The sequence below is a fragment of the Metopolophium dirhodum genome, chromosome 5 (genome assembly GCF_019925205.1).
Source record: "Metopolophium dirhodum isolate CAU chromosome 5, ASM1992520v1, whole genome shotgun sequence".
Classification (NCBI taxonomy): Eukaryota; Metazoa; Arthropoda; class Insecta; order Hemiptera; family Aphididae; genus Metopolophium; species Metopolophium dirhodum.
In genome coordinates, this window is record NC_083564.1 from 2,227,011 (window position 1) to 2,248,385 (window position 21,375).

At 27.0% G+C, this 21,375-nt stretch overlaps 1 protein-coding gene across 1 annotated transcript in view; it reads left to right on the forward strand.

The window, feature by feature from the left end:
- Positions 1 to 18,929, forward strand: part of LOC132944328 (H(+)/Cl(-) exchange transporter 7-like) — a 50,925-nt gene extending 31,996 nt beyond the window's left edge. Inside the window, exons 16-17 of the mRNA XM_061013613.1 lie at positions 15,499 to 15,579; positions 18,517 to 18,929. Coding sequence (XP_060869596.1) covers positions 15,499 to 15,579; positions 18,517 to 18,609 — 174 coding nt within the window. The 3' untranslated portion in view covers positions 18,610 to 18,929. The remainder of the gene's footprint in view (positions 1 to 15,498; positions 15,580 to 18,516) is intronic.
- The last annotated feature ends 2,446 nt before the right edge of the window (positions 18,930 to 21,375 follow it).

Consider the following 21,375-nt stretch of genomic DNA (forward strand, 5'->3'; position numbering starts at 1 on the left):
TTATTTTGAGTTGAGAATTCATAAAAATTTTTCTTTTTAAATCTAAGATTTTAAAATGTAATATAAGATTACTCATAAGTTTGTCTACCTTTATCAAAAAAAAAATGTCTACAAGAAACTTAAACTAAATTTTTATGAGCGTCTGAAATTTATATTTTTACAAAATTTGATATTTACTCGATTTATCATGTAACAATTTTCTTATTTTATTGTAATTAAAAAACGAATGACTGTAGATACTTGAAAATTTCACTGAATGTTTATATTAGCATTTTCTATACACGATAAAATTTTGAAAATATTTTGACTCTTTATGAGCTGTTTACGGACGTTGTCAGTTTTCAATTTTTTTAGTTTTTTTTTCTATAAATATCAATAAAATTGTATTTGTTGGGTAAAAAAGCGTGAATATTTAATGCAAAGCTCCTGATATAATGTTACAATAGCAGTTGAAAAATATTAAAAATACATAGGCACATTTTTTTTTTATAAGCATTTAAAGTTCAAATTTTGACAAATGTATAATTTAATAATTATTTTGTAGTTAAAAATTTATAAAATTTAAAATTTAATAATTATTTTGTAGTTGAAAATTTATAAAATGATCAACTTTTATAGCTAAGGATTGAAAATTTAAAACAAGGCTCCACGTAAATAGTTTAAATAAATTACTTTATTCACAATAATATCATCAAATATACTTGGTAATATCATAGGCTATCTATTTTTGCTGAGAATCGTTTTTCTTATACATATTATATCTTTGAATCCAAATTTAACACCATCCATTACAGTGACCCACTTGTGACCTACTGTACAGCAGAGAGACATCCACTTACCCACCTTTTTTCTTTTTAAATGTATGTTAACCACAAACGGGTATTATGAGTTAGACTCCCAATCCGACAATAACAACTGTTTAGAATGAATAATTTGCATTTCATGATACATTTAATAAATTACTCGGTACTCCCGCTTACAAAAAATCTAACGCCGATAAACAAACACATTCGATGTTACTCGTTTACATATTAAACTTCAGCAAAACATAAAATATATTGAATACAATTACGTTACGCTTTCGATATTGTAAGAGTCGAATGCATTTGTGTACCCTTCACTTACGAGATGTGGGAAATCCATAAACCATAAAATGAATTTAATCAAGTTCTGAATTTTGATATTTGTTGATACACTTAAAAGGGTTTCTTGTGGTGGAACAAATCACGATTTTTTTTTATAAGACCTTTCTATTTTTACTAGAAATTATTTAATGGATGTATATTTTAGATTCTGAGCAAAGCGATGAATGTATTGATTCTACAATGATGTGTGTTTTTTTTTTTTATTTTTGTGTCTGTCATCACCTTTTAGGACAGTAAAAGTGCTTGGATTTTCTTCAATAGTAACTTTTCTGATAAGAAAGTGAATCTAGTTTGTACTTGGGGGGAGGGGTCAAAAGTAAAAATTTCCCAGTAGTTTTCACAAGCGACGTGAAAAACAAAAGAAAAATTAAGGAAAAACCGGAATTTTTACGCAAAATCTGTTTTCGAGAAAATCGATTTTGGTTTTTGGTGTAACTCTAAAACAAATGACCGTAGGGACATGACATTTTGCCTGAATGTTTATATTAGCATTTTCTATACACCATAAAATTATCAAAATATTTTGACTCTTTTTGAGCTGTTTACGGCCATTGTCAGTTTTCAATTTTTTTAGTTTTTTTTTCTATAAATATCAATAAAATTTTATCTGTTGAGTAAAAAAGCTTGAAAATTTAATAGAAGGCTCCTAGGTTATTGTTTCAAAAGCAGATGAAAAAAATTAAAAATCCTTAGTCACAGTTTTTAATTATAAGCATTTAAAGTTCAAATTTTGACAAAATACGGAAAAATCACGAAAAATAGCAAATTATTTTGATGAGAATTCATAAAAATTTTTCTTTTGAAATCTAAGATTTGAAAATGTAATATAAGATTACTCATAAGTTTGTCTACCTTTATCAAAAAAAAAATGTCTAGAAGAAACTTAAATTAAATTTTTATGAGCGTCTGAAATTTATATTTTTACAACATTTGATATTTACTTGATTTCTCATGTAACAATTTTCTTATTTTATTGTAATTAAAAAACGAATGACTGTAGATACTTGAAAATTTCACTGAATGTTTATATTAGCATTTTCTATACACCATAAAATGTTGAAAATATTTTGACTCTTTTCGAGCTGTTTACAGACATTGTCAGTTTTCAATTTTTTTAGTTTTTTTTCTATAAATATCAATAAATTTTTATTTGTTGGGTAAAAAAGCGTGAAACATTAATGCAAGACTCCTATATTGTTACAATAGCAGTTGAAAAATATTGAAAATATATAGGCACAATTTTTTTTATAAGCATTTAAAGTTCAAATTTTGACAACATTTATCAAATTTATAATTTATTAATTATTTTGTAGTTAAAAATGTATAAAATGTTTAACTTTTATGGGTAAGGATTGAAAATTTAAAACATGGCTCCACGTAAATAGTTTAAATAAATTACTTTATTCACAATAATATTATCAAATATACTTGGTAAAATCATAGGCTGACTGACCGTTTTCGCTCAGAATCGTTTTTCTTATACAATGATATTATATCATTGAATTCAAATTTAACACCATCCATTACAGGGACCCACTTGTAACCTACTGTACAGCAGAGCGACATCCACTTACCCACCTTTTTTTAAATGTCGATGTGCTTAATTCGAAATTTAGACTAGTAGTTTCTCAGTTAGTAAAATGTTTATAATAAAAATAATATTTCTTAGAAATGGTTTTAAAAAAAATATAAAATAATTGTAACACCTGTTGGATATAGTATTTATTATTAATATATCATACTACCATTATCAGAAATTATAAATGTTGAAAGATTAATATTATAGTTACCTGCTAACATTTTTAAATTACCATGGAGTCCTCATAACTTTTGAAACCATTTTCATTTATCATGGACCTATTATTTTTAGTGCACACTGCACACAGTTAAATAACTCAAATATAAACTACTCTTTAGGGTTTTTATTTAGATACGTCAAAATGTTGGAAAAAATAATTCGTTAAATGATTTACAGGTCATAAAAGGGGTTCTCATTTGAAAACAGAAGTTTGTATCTCCAAGGAACTAACCTAACTCCTAAGTATTACTACAAAAATTAAGAATTTAACAATATGGGTTTAAAGTGTATTTAAAAATTAATTCCAAAAATCAGATTTCGAATAACTGCACTATTAAAGAAAAAAAGGTATAAACATGTTTGGTATTATGAAGTAGACCATTGGACCCCCCCCCCCCTTCTATCATGCCGTCCAGTCCTGTATACTTGTACCCCTCATACATTTATATTTAATACATTTTAATATTTTATTACAGATTGTAAATATATTTTTAAAAAGAAAAAAAAGCACGTTCAGTGAATCACCCTGTATACTGTTTATTTTGAAATGTTTTGGCAAAATATATTTACTGTGTTTAACTCGATAAGTATATAATAATAGTGTATTTAGGTCAGTCCAATAAGTCATGATTTATAACTATAATAACAATAATTAATACATTGTAATATAGGTATATTTCTTTTTTGGTTTGTAGAAAATTTGCCATCATTTTGTAGAAAAAAAAACGTTTGCAAAGATCTCAAAATACTAATAGTTAGGTATCTACATATGAAAATTAATGAACATACCAAAATAATAATCTGTTTAAAATAAGTTCTATTATATACCTATACGAATAATCAGGTGCGCATGACAGTCAATAAAGGGATTATTGTCCATAATATAAAATATTGACCGTTTTAATATTTCACATTTTTCCACATTTTATACTGGGCACATTTTTTAACGTGAGCGTATATTTCATATTATCTCTGTCGATTTTTTGTTGGCAAAAAAAAAGTTTTTACATAGCTTGAAGTAACACTACAGTTTATAGCAATAATCTGATTTTCATAATTTCTCGTTATTAAGATCCTTTTTTGGTATTCAAGTTTAAGAAAAAACTTATAGTTTCATTTTCATATAATATGGTCTCAAGCAGAATACTTTTCTACACATTTTGATTTAGGTACATAAATATCGAATATTAAACAAGTAATATTTTTTATTTATTTACAAGTAAGTATATAGATAAGAACAGTTAAGTGACAAGTGGTTCAACACTCCTCGAAATATGTGAGCTACTACTACTTATCTTATATTTAAGATTATTAATATAAACCCATTTGTTCAATACTAGATAAATCATGATGTTTAACAAAAGTATTGTATGCTTCAGAAATTAATTAAATTTATCTCATAATATTCACTTTATGAAATTAAAAACAAAGATAATCATTAAAAAATTGTGAGACATTTTATTTTTTTATTTCAAAAATATAGCATTCTATTAATTCTAACTGTGTGGTGAACTTTTTTTAGATTTCTATTTTAAAAAATTTAATAAAACCCATTATATGTCAACATTAAATTATTATTACGTAATTGGAAGTTCAAAATTATAAAAAAAATAATATTGAAGACGTAGGTATACAAAGTTATAATTCGAAACAAAATTCTTGAAAATTTTTTTTTACCTTTTTGAATGACAACATATTTTTAATTTAACATTTTGAAGCAGAATACATTTCTGGAAATCGAATTTATAATGAAATAAATGAATTTATAAATAGCAAAATTATACATGTATATTTTTAATTTAGAAGGGTGCTCCACTAGTTGAACTCGTTAGAAATGAAGATTTCTTTTTATAAATCAAGACTCACAGAAAAATATTTTACTTATTCGGAATATGAGTTTAAGAATATATTTTGTCCATAAAAAAATATAAAACATACAAAATAGTAATAATATTAAAACGTAAAAATATTATTTTTTCAAAAATTTTGTTTTATAACAACCTTAAAATTAAAATATTGTGTAAAAAAACTTTACAGAATGCCGTTAATGTTTTTATAAATATTGAGTGTTTACTGTTTAAAGAATTGCTGTGTACCTACATAATTCTACAGGTTGACTCCCAAGCATCTTCACCCCCATTTTTTCCTTTTAATAATTAAATTATTCAAATTTTTATTTTTGGAATTTGTAAATATACTCAGACCATTTTTTTAAACTCTTGAATTTTTTTGTGTCACTTAAGGAGTGTCCTGTAGTGGTGACTCAGACTTCTGTTTTTTAAATGAGAACACCATTTTTTGAATGTAATTTATTTACAAGATAAATTTTATGAAAATGTTGACGTATCAGAATTAAAACTGTATTTATTTCGTAAAATTGGTCCAGGTTTAATAAATACTAGATACAATACTACATATTGTGTTGGATATTTTTGTAAAACCGCTTTTAAGGACTATTATCCTAAAATTAAATATTTTAATAACTTAGAAACTAGGTACTTGTCCAAATTTTGAATTGTGTACATCACAATTTTCAAAAAAAATACCCACTAAATAATTTATAGTAAAAAAGGGGATTCTCATTTGAAAAACAGAAATTTGTATCCACACTGGACACTTTTTAATTAATACAAAAAAAAAATCAAGAATTTGAAAAAGGTCTTTTTAAAAAAAATATTCATTAAATATAATATAATATAATATATAATTTTTCTAGTGAAAAAAAGGAGGGTCTCATATAAAAAATTGCTGTTTATTTTACCACAAGAAACGATTGCAGTATATTTAAAAAATTCCAAAAATCAGAATTTATATAGTTTTATTATTAAAGGAAAAATAGGGGTGAGCACTGAGCATGATTGGCTTATGTTATATACTCCGTCCGTTCCTCAATCTATTCATACGCCCCCATCGGAAAACATATTCGGGTTTAGTGCAGAAACGAAGAAATCGTATTATGATCATTTTAATTCATAACTATTAGTAAGTCTTTCAATTAAAAAAAAATAAAAATTAACCACGGTCCGCTCAGTAGCCCGGCGGCGGTGGCGGCACAGTCCAACGTCGTTAATTTATTATTCATATTATTTTCTACCATTATAACTGCGGGCTCGAAACCCTTGGTGTATTTTTCTTTTTTTTTCTTTTTGCTTTTCCGTCTCGGACATCTTTGTCTCTCAAATCCGAGTGTCTCGTTCGCTGCAGATGTAATATTATCATTGGGGTTGCGATTTGTGTTGACTCTGTATTTTATTCGCCCGTCGAGAGCAAACAACAAAAAAAAAAAAAAAACGATGGCCCAGACACATAATATTATTATTACGTAACGTGGTTTTCGGGCACCCTTATCGCTTTAGTGTGGTTTATCATTATTTTTAATCCGACAAGTACAATAACGATGACGCAGATAAACCGCCGCCGCCATAATATTATAATAGCGAAAAACGTTTCCAAGGGCGTAAAATAATATTATATTATAGTTTTTCTGTACGTCCCTACACTCTGCATGATGTACCTAATAGCATGAACTAAGACAATTTTCTTAGTTCATGCTAATAGCAGCATAAAGACGTGGAGCATAAATTATTATACGAGTACCTATACATAATAATATTAATTATTATATGGGTGTATTGGATATGAGTGATCGTGCGCCAAACAATGGTAATTTTGTATTTTATCCACGGGCTAAGATAATTATCTTAGTTCATGATTTTATAAAAATATTATTATTATAGTATTTGTAATCTACAGAGGAGGATGTCGGGTAGTTGATAATAAAGTACCTTTTTTTTTTTTTTTTTATTATAATATAAGATGTTCCTAGCCATGGCTATCTACATCTATTGATATTAGTTATAAGTTGCATTTTTAACATTTTGAATATGATAATTTAAGTAGTAATATAATAAAAATGATAATAATAATAACAACTTAATAATAATATAATAATAATAATAATAATAGCAATATAAAGGTATAACAGATAATAAATGGCAAGTTGTAAACTTAAGTTGACGCTACGAGTAGCAACAGCTGCTGTATGGAGCTGTTTAAACCAGAAGGTCAATAAGGTACCTATTATAAGTACGTGGTACGTCACTTTTTTCGTTTTGCTAATTTTTAGTAAACAACTATATACTGATACAATATGTGTTGTTATATAACACGTAATTCACCAAGTGGGAAACAGTATACTCACTATTGTTACCTATTCTATTAGTGAAGAAAAATAACACATTGTTTTTGTATTATTAGTAGATTAAAATATAAAACTGTTAATCGATTTCCTCAAAAGTTACTTAGTACAAAACCATAACGTGACATCCAAATATCCAATACTACAGTAAATAATATTAGTAAGTAATAATATTATGTCTCATTGTCGTCGTACACAGTGGAATCAACAATATAATATTAATTATATTTACATACTTCAGTTATGCCTCTAGCTCCCCGATGATTATAAAAACATAATTCATATTACATTCTTAGAATATTGAATTTTATGATTTTTTAAATTATTTTTACATTGTAATTGCACATAATATTATATATGTATATGTACATAATATAATATATAACAGCGGTAATAACATAATATAATATATATTCTTTAAGCTAAGAATCGATGCGTTTATATTACGTCATAAAATTGACTCCTGTCCAAAATTAAACTCAAGTTATGCTACAACAGTATATTATATAAACGATCATTTCATGGTTTTTGCAGCTTTTATAAATCCTATCACTGAAATAGTTCACATTAAAAATACATAATACAATTATATATTACATATATTTATTCCTTTATTTATAACGAATTTTCAATTTATAGGGAATTTGAAAGCAAAGTTATAAGGCAAAAATAGATAATACTTAGTAAATATTATATATTACATAGTAAAATACATAATACATAATATATTATTAAGAAAATATTCAACTAAATATAGTTTTTAAAACTTTAAATAGGTATAACCTATAACTCTAACATTAAAAACAAAGTCCTATTAATTGAACCTAATCAACTTGTTGACGCTATATTACGTGTTTATTAATATATTTTTATCGAACGCATTACAAATCTGTGTTATAAAATTGACGAGCTCACTTTTTATTTTATTTTATCTTAATAGTGATCTTGCGAAACTAAGTAGTAACAAAAGTGTATGTGTGTGAGCACCGTAATACCTACTTAAATCCCAACAAGTTTTGAAATAATTATTTAATTATTAAAAATATTACACGGTAATCTCTATATAAACTGATAACAAATTATAAGATACCCGTGAGTTGCAACCTCGATAAACATGGAGTTCATCAACAAACACAACATAACAACAAGTAACGAGACTAACTGACAATGTAGGTTTTGAGTATTATATGATCCCATTCGAAAAACCTAGAGAAACTGATTGAACAATTTTGCATATAATACCTATATTAATTATTATCAGCAAAACAACTTTCATGCAAATAATTAATAAATTAACCGGTTTATAAAAGACGAACTATTTTTTTTTGCAGTCTAAATACTCACATACTAAACTAGTTTTCATATTATCATAATTTGATCTCGGGATTTTTCAAAATAACGGTTAGTCATACATTATTCGCACACATTAGCAGTTCGACGTCACGCATAACATTATGGTAATGATTTAGAGTTTCAAAATATGTATTTCAAGACACGATCATTGTCCATATCAATGTTTTCAGAAGTTACATTGCAGAATTCAAAAAAAATACGATTACTCTAAGTTCTGAATCATAGGAACTACAATTGAATCGATAATGACGTGACTATGACTTTAAAACAGGGGCGCCATTTCAGTTTTAAACTGGAGGGGGAAGCCAAATTTTTAAGGGGACCAAATGTTTTTTTTGCCGGGCCACATAAAACGTGCCATCACTATGCTAAGGCGTCATGCCGAATTTTACATAAGATACGAAATAAATTTACCATAATAGTTAGAGCCCTTTTATATGCTCATAAACTTCTCCCTATTTTCAGTAATATTATGATAACCTATTATCACTACCTATAGTCGGGACGCAACAATTTTGTTTTTATATAACAGACCATGCCCATGACCATGCCCACTAGGAAATATTGAATTTTAAAAATTACCTATATCAACAGTCAATACTTTATAAATTATAAATATATATTAATTATTTTGTTATATGAATTACTTTTGTTTTGACTGTACCGGCGTGGTGTCAGCAAACAATTTTTAATGTAGGCCAATACGATGGATACGGGTAAAAAAGAACCGCCGACGTACCCTACGATACCCCAATTGGTGACCTTGCTTTAAACTCTACAACAGTTGTCATGTCATTATAAATATTTTTTGACTGCTAAAAAAAACATTGTTAAAATAAACATAAATATATTAAATTACTGTTATAGAAAAAACACTTAATGTTTGATAAAAACTTGAGCATTTGAAAATTTGAAGTCATTAAAGCCTAAAAATGTGTACCTACCTACTAAAAACGTAACCCGTAGATAATTCAAAAAATCGTTAATCAAAACTATTTTTTTTTATAAGGATTTAATGAAGTTATTGTATTGATGATATGCAATGCGAATTTCGACTAAAATAAATAAATAAAACATTTCCTTTATTTAGTTTTATGAATAATGTGTAATTTAAATTTTAAGAGAAACAACAAAGTCTAGAGACTTGAAATCTTAATAAAAGGTTTATTTTAACTTAAATGTATTTCAAATATTTCAAATATCTCAAAAACCATGAATAATAATAATTTAATCATAAATGTTTTGAATTGGAACTTTAGAAATTAATTTTTAAAATTTTCCAACAATCCCTTCTTAGATCATTTTATAGAAATGTTTAGTTCTGCGCATTACAAGACTGAAAACTTATTTATTTTTCAAGTGCGATGATTATTAATGTACTTTAACTTAACAACAACAATACTATCCTGTGCCAACTTCCATGTACTAATTCATTGACATTGTACATCTGTTTATTTAAACAACATTTGAAATTCAATTTAAACGTACAAATTACAATTAACCGGTGGAAAAATATGTTTGGCGTGTTTGAATTATTTTCATGATTAAACGTTTTGATTATGACGATGTATACAATTATCTGATAATACATTTAAAATATAGAACTGTCAGGGTAAACGAATATTTTACCGATATTAAATTTTTTGAGTCTCCGCACTATTCTGCAAACTAACAATATGGACTAAAAAGTGTCAAAAATGTCAAAAACCTGAACCAATATATACATAGCTACGTAGGTATTATGTATTGGGGATGATTATTATTAAAGTTTATCCAAGAACGTTTTGGGTAATATATATTCTTTAATATAACTTAAAATAAAACCGTGTATTTTATCGTATTTCTTTATTAAGTTTGTGATGTTTGTGTCTACAATCTCGTTAGTTGTATACGCCTTGTGTATAACTTACAATATTAATCGAAACAAAAAAAAATATACATAATGATTGAATCGAGTAAAAAAGAGACAATTTGTAAACATGAAAATATAATTAAATATACTGCTGAGAAATTTATAAATTTAATTTAGGGTTTTCTGATGTTTTATATTTATTAGTATAATATATTATTACTATACCCAACAAAGCCATGGGTATAATATCGAAGAGAAATTTATTTTATTATATTTTTTTTTTTTAAATTAGTCGCACACAGTATATAATATATATTATTGCATCAACGAACATTTGCAAATTATTTTGTAGTTAAAACTGAAATAAAAAAATAGGTAAAGGTACCGCACTGTTGTACGGTAGGTGTCGAATTTATCTCGTCATTGAAGATTAAGACATTGTTGTATTAAATATGTATATAAATATATACACAAGTATATTTAACAATATATTTTATTTTACTACCTAGGTATAAAGTAAGTTGAATTAATTTTTTCTGAAATCATTGCATATGAAAATGTCATTGTGTGTATGATAATATACGTTAAAAGTTTCAAGAACCAGCGAATAATATCATTAAATTACAAAAAAAAAAAAAAAAACAAAAATCGTTATTCTTTGTTGGAATAGATTTAATTTAATTTAGTTTAAATAAATGTCGTCCAAACAGAACTTAAAATGTTTATAAAAAAAACAAGTTAGGAAAGCTCACTCAGCGAGCGTACTAAAGACCCGGCTTTCTAAAAGTATTTTAATACAATGCAATAAAGTGTAATTCCGAATAAAATTTAAACAGAATTTGGTAACTCTAATATTTTGATAGTATATTTTGGCTAGTATGAATCTTTACTCAATACTTATACAATAATTATCTCAATATCAACAAACGCAATTAAATATATTAGTAGAAACAATCGTAACTATATGTACTGATAACAGTCATAACTAACGGATGAAAGGACAGATGAACACGAGTAATGGGGATATAAGGTGTTCTATAAACTAATGTTTAGATGTGTTTATATACATTTTAGATTTTTTGGTTACACGATGAACTAATGAGAAACCTATTCTTAGGTACATTTTAAAGCATTAGCTATAAAAATTGAACATTTTTTATACATTTTTAACTACAAAATAATTTGTAAATATTCGTGAATTTGTCAAATGTTGATAAAATTTGTTGAGGAACTTTGTATTAAATGTAAAAGTTTTTTGACCGAGCAAATATTTTTTTTGAATTTTTTCCTGGTTTTTTCGAAAAATACAAGGAACTTTTTACTTTATAAACTACACCCATTCTCCCACCAATAAAAAGTACCCAAAGGCAAAAACAAACTATACACAATTGTCTACCAAAAACCACTCCCAAAGTTATAAGTTAAAGCATTTTTATTTCCCCATAAGGTAATGACAGACACAGACCCGAAAACAAAAATAAAAAGGTGGATAGGTATAAGTTCTGCTCTGCTGTACATCTGACATCATATGTCGTGTAGGTCACTGTGCACTATGTGTTAAATTTTAATTCAATGATATAAAATCTTTATAAGTATACGAAAAACGAAGTCAGTCTATATTAAGTACTAACTACTAAGTATAATTTATGATATTATTGTTGTTAAAATAATTTATTTCACTATTAAACATTAGTAATAAAGTAGGTTGAATTTTTTCTGAAAAATCGCAATTGAAATCGTTATTGTGTGTATAATAATAGTATACTTAAAAAAGCATTAAGTCGCTCCGCTTGGAACATAAAATAAAATAACACGCATAATTATTGTAAAATCAATTTATTCAACGCTCCACTCAGAATCTCACAATTAATTTTAATACCTTAATGTAATATAAAAGGTTTTTTATAAGTTGTTCTAACAGAAACCAATTTCAAAAATACATAAAAAATATTATTTAGACATTCAGTTTAAAATTTTACAATAAATTGGGTGATTAAATAAAAAATAACGGTTTTAGTTATTTTGTCGTATTTCAAAAATAATTAATATTGTAGGCAATTGAAATTTTTTTCCACTATAGTCAAGTCTATACCTACCGAAATTATTATTTGCTATACTTACACAGTAATATTTTTAAAATATTTAGAATAATTTTAAACTATTCTTACCATGAACCTATTCAGTATTCACATTGTTTTACGAAACGCCAATATTCACCAAGTATACACAGAATTACGAAATTATATTAAAGTAATTATTATTATATGTACCTAATATATTATGCTATTTATTTTTGGTAAAAATTGTTTCAGGTTCAAACTGCCATATTACTGTAAGAAATATAATAAATAAATTACTAAATTTCTAATATCATCATAAATAAATAATAAAATATCCTTAAAAATATATAGGCCTTCTCCGCTCAAAAACGTTTTTATACTTCAAAATCATATACAATGATGATTTATCATTGAACTCGGATTTAACATATCCCTATTTAGGTCAATGACCTAACTCAGTACTTAATGTCTCAATGACGAGGTATAATACTTGTCAACTACTACAGCACCTTTACAACCTATATACAGTAGAGCGACTCATCTGGTTCTTTTAATTTTCTTTGTGTCAGACGACACTTTGAAGCTGCAGAAATATTGCTTCAAACTTCAACATTGTGAGTGGTTTCTGGTAGAAAATTTTATCTAATTGATACTTTAGGTGTTAAAAGTTGGAAATTCCCAGTGCTTTTCTTAATAATTGGAAAAAAACTTATAATATACTAAGGATGAGCATAAATATTTACGCTACATCAGCTTTGACAAAATCAATTCCGTTGTTCACTGTAATTCTTAAAGGAATAAAACCTTATAGACTTGACATTTTCACCAAATATGAATTTTTTTTTTTTATGTTGAAATAATTTTGTTTCTCGGTCAAAAAGCTTGAAAGTTTAATACAAGTTTTCACATAACTTATTTTTGCAGCCGTTATGAAATATCAATAATATAATTTAATCATTTTTTTTTTATAAGTTATAATTTAAATTTGACAAAATTCATTGAATCACTAAAATTTGAAAAATTTTTCGTAATTAAATATTTATCAAATTTTTATTTTTATTTTCAAAGACTAGACAATGTAATATAAAAGTTTTCGTTACAATAATTTAAAAATACCAAAAACACATAGCCACAATCTTTTATATATAGACATTTGAAGTTAAAAATAATGAATTTTCCTTTAATAATGTTCGTAATTTTATTGCAATTCAAAAAATGTTATATATGGAGACTTAAAACTTTTCTATTACATGTATTATTATTTTAGATTCTGAGTTTAGCGATTTGTTTTACAAAGATTTTGTTATTTTTGTGTCTTTTATCACAGGCAATAAAACTGCTTCGGTTCTCTTGAACAGTATCTTGTGCGATGGGAAAAATTAATCTAGTTGGTGCATTCGAGAAGTAAAATTCCCAATAATTTCAAAAGGCAGGGAAAAACCAAATAAAAATTAAGGAAAAATGGGAATTTTTATGCAAAATTGGTTTTTGATAAAACCGATTTTAGTTTTTGGTGTAACTCTAAAACAAATGACCGTATGTACATGAAATGTTCACTGGTTGCTTATATTAGACATTTCTATACACAATAAAATATTCTGATTTGTTTTGAACTGTTTACGGATATTTTCAGTTTACAATTTTTTTAGTTTTTTTCTATAAATGTCAATAAAATTGTATTTGTTGGGTAAATAAGCTTGGAAATTTGATACAATGCTCCTAATATATTCTTACAATGACATTTGAAAAATATTATAAATTCTGAGTCACAGTTTTTTTTACAGTTATCCATTTATTTATAAATATTTTAATTAAATAACCATTTGTCGGTATTTTGAATCAAATAATCAATAACTGTTAATGTAGGTCTTTAAAGTGCGAGAAAAATATTTGCTATAGCGTTACATTATATATAAAAAGCCATAGGGGGCAGTTATAAATCGCTGATGAGTCCTTCCCCTCCCATTATCGAAACTTAAATATTATCGGTTGAAATATTGGTATAATATTTTATATCTACTTAGGCTGAAACAGTTTCAAAGAAATTTTTTCCTCCGTTGTCCATGTCCATAGTGTGAGATCAAAAACAAGATATTGCCATTAAAAAGTTTAAAACCTAAAGGCATCGTTAAACATTATGTATTATAAAATAGTAAAAATATAAATTTAGTAAATAATGCAAATAATTAAAGTTTACATATTTTATCATTTTTATACTTTAATATAGATCCATATTGTCCACTTTCTTATAGTGAGCACAGTGTATATGGATTATGAAACATAATATTGTAGGTGTTTCCGGGATATAAATTGGTACAATCATATTCTATTTTTCATATTTTTAACTCTATATAAGACGAACAGCTGTAGATGACTATACAAATAATTGCAATGTATCATTATAAAAAGTAAAGTTTTTGCAACATAAATCGATCGTTATTTATGTCGTTTTCGACAGCGGTTTATTTTTAACCATTTGTTATAATAGACACTTATAAGTTATAACTAATAAGTCAAGTTATATTCCTTTTAGCCTAAATCATGTGTAGAATGACATGTGCCAGATAATTGATTTGACATGAACAACTATAGACCAACTGCATGCGTATATATATAGCTTAAAATAACTATCGATGAATAAACATATTTTCTTCGCACAGCTAAGAATATGGTGGAAAAAACCACTTTAGCTACCTAAACCGGACTAAAAAATGAAACATTTTCGCGGGTCCTTGTGCTCGTAAATTATTCGATTTTGTAAACTTTTGGCGGTCGGTTAATTGAAATTAGGTAATATAGCGTATTTAGGATTTTTTCATCGGGGGGAGGAGATATGAGTGATATTACCCCTCCCCACTCGTATGTACGCCACTGGCTTTAAATATTGAAATGTGCATGCGATTTGTACTAAACGGCTAAAGCCAAATTATATAGCAGATCAAAATTATTTTAACACGTACCTGCAAATAATAACTTTGGAGGATGTTAAAATTGTACATTTTAAGTATTGGTATACTATGTACATTTTTGCTATACTACACCTACCTTATAATTACAGTTTTTTTAAATTTTCGTTTTTTAATTTCTTTTAGGAAACAAGTTTGTCAAGGACTTTTAGATTGTTTCGCACTCTAGGACTGCGGCACATTGTTGTTATCAACAACACTAACGAGGTATGACGAAAATAATACGTTATTAAGTTATTATATTGCAGTAGCTATAATTTTTTTTTTTATAAATTTATGTCTTGATGTTTACCGTCTAATATTATCTGAAGCAATGATCAATTTTTTGTATTTTTGCGTCTTGGCCTTATTCCACCCAAATTGGATTATAACTATTATTCACGATTCAAGAAGAGTTATGTTATACAATATACGTGAAAACTAAATGTTTCTATATTATTATCAGTTTGTTCGTTAATTATTCATTCAAAGAGCTTGTTTCACTTTTCTAAACTTTCGTCTTTGTTCATCTAGCATAAAAGCACGAATGATTAAATTAATTAGTTTTGTTTTCAACATTTAATTTAGTTAAGTAGATGTGTTAATGTTCCCTTAGACAAAATACTTGATGTTATTTCTCTCTCTATTTTATGGTGGTTTTATTTTTGTAATATTATTATTAAAACCCCTAATGAGTGTGTACCTTGGCACTCCTTACAATAATCTTGCATCCCTAGACTTCTGCGCAGCCTAGTTAACTTTTTCTCTTTATCATTAATCAACTCTCGAATAATTAACTAGTTGAGTAATATTTACCTTTATCTTAAGTCCTTAAGTGATTAAGAAACTAAAATATTAAATCCAAAAATTAATTTCAAAGTAAAAACAAATTATACGCCTAAATTTTGGTTGTTTTACGTAAGATATATATATATATCAAACAGATTAGATTATGGACATTTATAAATTCATTAATTAACTATTTATTCACATTGACTATTGCAAGGTATATAATATAGTATCGATCATCGAACAAGAAAATTACTAGTCCTTATTATTTAACCTACCCTCATAGTGCTTATAGTGATGACTTACAAAAATACATATATTATAAAACTGTCAAACCCACCGATGTTATAGAAACTGTATCTATGTCATAAGTCCGTAGCTGTATTATACCCATCAACTATAATATGTAACGCGCACCTATAATATGATTCAGGATGGCATAACGAACTTAAACCTATAGGAAATACAATTCCTGTACACTACCGATATTCGTCGAAACTTTATCGGACGGTTTACACCGAGGAAATTGACGCGAACGGCAATTAAAAAAATACTGACAACAGAAATTAACATATTATTAATACAACTTTCTCGACTAACAACAATTACTGCGGGGAACGGGTGTGGTACGGTATAGATCCCGTCTCCTCTTTGGACAAAAACTTGTGCACGTTCAACGAATACTACACCACAACGAGTCGTACGCCCTTTATTCCGAATGGAAAACCCAACTCGAAACACACCGCGGCGCCGTTAAGTGCGTTACGTAATAATTTGTTAAATTCACTTTTGTAAATTATTTACCGTGAAAATAATAATTATAAATTATTATTGTTTGTGGCGTCGCGACGGTTCGTAAAAACCACGACGCGGTAGGTGGATTAAAACAGTACACGTTATCATTCATAAAATTTCGTACAATTTACAAGGAGTGTAGGCATGCATGTCTGCCGGCGCAGTTTGCGATAATCGCCTAAGAGACGTCGACGTCGTTCTGGAGCTAGTTAAGCATGCTTTAGCCTACATGCATTAATAATGCATTGCCGTACAAAGTGAACTTTTACTGTCGATTAGGCATCGTTGTATTTCAATTAAACGCCCATGGTTGGTTGGTTATTAATACGTTTTTTTTTGTTGCCATAGTAAGTACAGTTTCCAAAATATATTCAGCACACTTTCGTCAGCCCATCTTAAGCTAGTGCAAAAATAAATCCATTATAACCACCAGAAATGTTGTTCTTTGTCTCAGGGTGCAGATACTTACGATGGATTGTTTTCTCTTTTTTTTTTGTTTTATCGATCTAAAACAACATCGGAGACATTGGCCATTAGTTGTTGTTGTTATATTAATTAAAATTTTTTTTTTATGTATATTCTTAATTATAATATTTAAATTAAATCGAACAATTCAGATTTTCTTAATATCAGGGGGCCATAATATTATATTATATACTCGATATCGTTTAGTTGTAAATTCTCATTAGGGACTTTCAGGTTCTCTTATTTATGTTAAGTATTTTTTTTTTCAATTTAATCTATAGTTAAGTTAATAGACATTTTTAATACATCAATTAAGTTCAACTTAACTTAACAAATACTGTTAATTAAATTAATAAGTTAAGCTATTTTTTTTTTTTTTAAGCATTAAAATAAGTGATAATCACTTGGATAGTAATATACCTATCAACCTAAGGATATATTACATATATTATTATGTATGTAATTTAAAACCTGTAAGACTGTATTATTTTACACACTGTGTCCATTTAAATTTAAATTTAAATTTAAGTGTAAATGTGCTCACAGTATTGTTTAAACCGCACATTTTATAATTAAAAAAATAAATGACCCAAACATTTAAAAAGTATAAAAATCGAACATATTTCTACTCATAAGTGGTGAATATTATATATATACTTATATAAGATTTTTATTTTACAACTAAGTTATCTAAATATTACATTTTAATAACAGCGTAAACTGTATGAATTATGGTATACATAAAATTGCATATTTCCGTACACTTATTAATTTAAAAATTAAATCACGTCTAGTAAGTTATTAATAAAAATACAAATTAGTCTGATAGGTACTCTAACGTTAATAGTTTTATATATATATATATATATTATTACAATATTGTCATAATGAAGTAATTAATAAGATTAATGACTAGTGTGGGTTATATGATTTTGTCACTGATTTTGAACCATTTGAATATATTTTGATATTACAAGTACTTATTATCAAATGTAAAAAAAATGTGTAATGTTTATGCCCCCCCCCCCCCCCAAAAAAAAAAAAAATAAAAAATCGATCAAACCTAATCAAACCCTAGAGCCACCACTGAAACTGTATATTGTATTTTTTTTTTAGGTGGTCGGTATCGTAACTCGAAAGGACTTGGCAAAATTTCGACTTTGGAGAAAAGCTGCCACAATGGGACTGAAAGAGGTTAATGTGTATTAAAATATAAAACATAATGTATTATTACGTGTATAATATTATTTATGGAAAAATCATAATGGCGAAAAAATAAAATGTATACTCGTAACTTATGTTTGCACTTAAGACGTGCGTTTTCGAATTTATGTAGTGATGTCACTGTACTATGCCTTTTACACATCTTCGTGTGTGTTTAAATTTCACTGATCCATTTGCTTATTTTACAATATGTACAAATAGATTGTAAATAAAAAATAGTCGTGTCATGCGTTATAATATTTTTTTAGAATATTGACTTGTACACATATTAGGTATGTTTGTTCATTAAAATTTGAACAGTCACTTATTATATGTATACCTATATTGTCCTATTCAATGATTAAATTTAAAAAATAATAATATTTTTATAATAATTTCATTTATGTCTTAGATGGATTTTAAAACGTAACATTTAAATGTTACTGTACATTTTTGCAGACTTTGTTGAAAGATTCAGTAGGTGTAGCACACTAGGAATTATAAAATATACACTTGGAAAGTATTAAAAATAGTTTATTCTAGTTTATATAACAGCTGAGTATAGAGATTTTTTTTGTTTACTTATAACAGTTATAACTTTTAAATTATAAGGACTAGTGGCTATGTAGTACCTACTTGATAGTACCCATCTGCATATTATATCGGAAATCGACATCGGTCTCCGAATCTCTATTTAATTTCCAAAAACTGTAGGTATGACTTATTTTCTTTTTTATATTTCTATTTTATTTGCGATTTTGCAAAAAGAAAGATAAATGATAACATCCTCGAGAAGCTCATCGTCAATCGATAGATAATATATTATTTGTATTCAATATAATATAAATTATAGCCTATTGTCATATAGTAGGTATAATATGTGTTTGACCCATCTAGTTCATCTAAAATCTATGATCATATGTCATAACTTGTAAATGAAAATAGGGCACAGTTTACTGGGCGGAAAGTCCTCTCAAGTTACTATAACATAACTTGTATTTGTGCAGTTGGAAAAAAATCTCACAATAAACTATAAAGCCGGCATTTTTGTAATAACGCATTTTTGTTTATTATTTTTGATATTATTATGATAGTAAGGCGTTTTTGTCTTGTATGTTATTATTTAACACAAGGCATTAGCACGAAAATTACCGTAGTAGGTAGGTGCAAGTAAACAAAAAAAAAAAGGAAGCTGCCGGTTGTAATATTCATCTGTAAATATCCGAAGAGGGTTAGTCAAAGAATAATAAATGATAACGCAATAATATCACAGCAGCAGCTGCACCAGTAGGTAGGTATAGGTATATAGATATAAAATATAAACGTGAAATATTTTATGTATTACGTGCTCCGTCTTTATGAAAAATGTTTATATTTAATATTGTGTCTTGTTTGTATAAACGACGTTCTTTCAAATATAATAATATGAAAATCTCGCGGTATCCAAAATAAAAATATACCTATACATATACTAAAAGATTTGTATTATTTTCGTTTTTGTTTTGTTTACACTGGATACGTTATAAAACGAATTCTCGTGAATAATAAGAGACTAATTTATTGTGTGATTTTTAAACAAAAAAACTTTTTTCCTCACACATATATAGGGTGATTCACCAAGCATGTCCGCCCCCGTGTATTCCTTTGATAATGAAGTTATTCAAATTCTAATTTTTAGAACACTTAGTACTAAGTATACATAAGCTACATAAACACCATATTTTCAAGTTATTGAAATTTTTATGTGGCGATACAAACTTATGTTTTTCACACAATAATCCCCTTTTTTCTGTAAACTGTTTAGTGAATATATATATATTTTTTTAATGTTTAAGTAATAACCTACTTAATTCAAAATTCGAACGAGTAGTTTCTCAGTTATTAAAATGTTTGTACTAAAGATATATTCATTAAAAATGGTTTTACAAAAATATAAAATATATGTAATATTACATTTAATATTTATAATAAATTATACTCGATACGTTTTTAGAAAATAAAAAGGTTGATGATTAATATAAGTTACTAAAATGATCAATATTATCCTATGATGATAGTGCGGGACTATTTCCCATATCCACCAAACCCATTTTAGGGGGCATATATATGCATAAAGTATATATATTATATACTATCCATGATAGTACTAATTTTGCATCTACACGGCACACTGGACACACCTTAAGTGTGCACGAAGTAACGAACAATCTTAATAATTTGAAAATACGGTCTATTAGTAGAATGTTTGAAAATTCCAAAAATCAGATTTTAAATTACTGCATTATCGAAGAAGGATAAAAGGGGGGGGGGGGTCGTGCTTAGTTAATCGCCCTGTATGTTCGCTGTAGGTTAGGCGTGTACTCGAATGACATAATCGCGTTATTGCATCGACAGGTCTACCTCGTCGCCGGCGACCTGTCTCATCGTATATTATCGTCAGAGCCTCGCCGGGTGCATCAGTCATCCCACGGAGATCAACTAATTAAAATTCGCCAGCATATAATTGTATATAAGGTGCGAATATCTCCGAAATTTACGCACGTGCTCATAAACTGTACACGTCGAATTAAAACATCGTATTATTCATCGTCGTGGCCATTAAGTACCTTCCACTGGACAACTCTATATAGCACTATATCATGGCGATTATATTTTTAATGGCACGCAACATAATATTATACTCATAATATTTCGAATGGTGTTAAATTTTTTTGACGTTTTTTTTATTTATCTAAGTTTGATAAAAAAATATAATTTTTCTCTTAAGTTTTT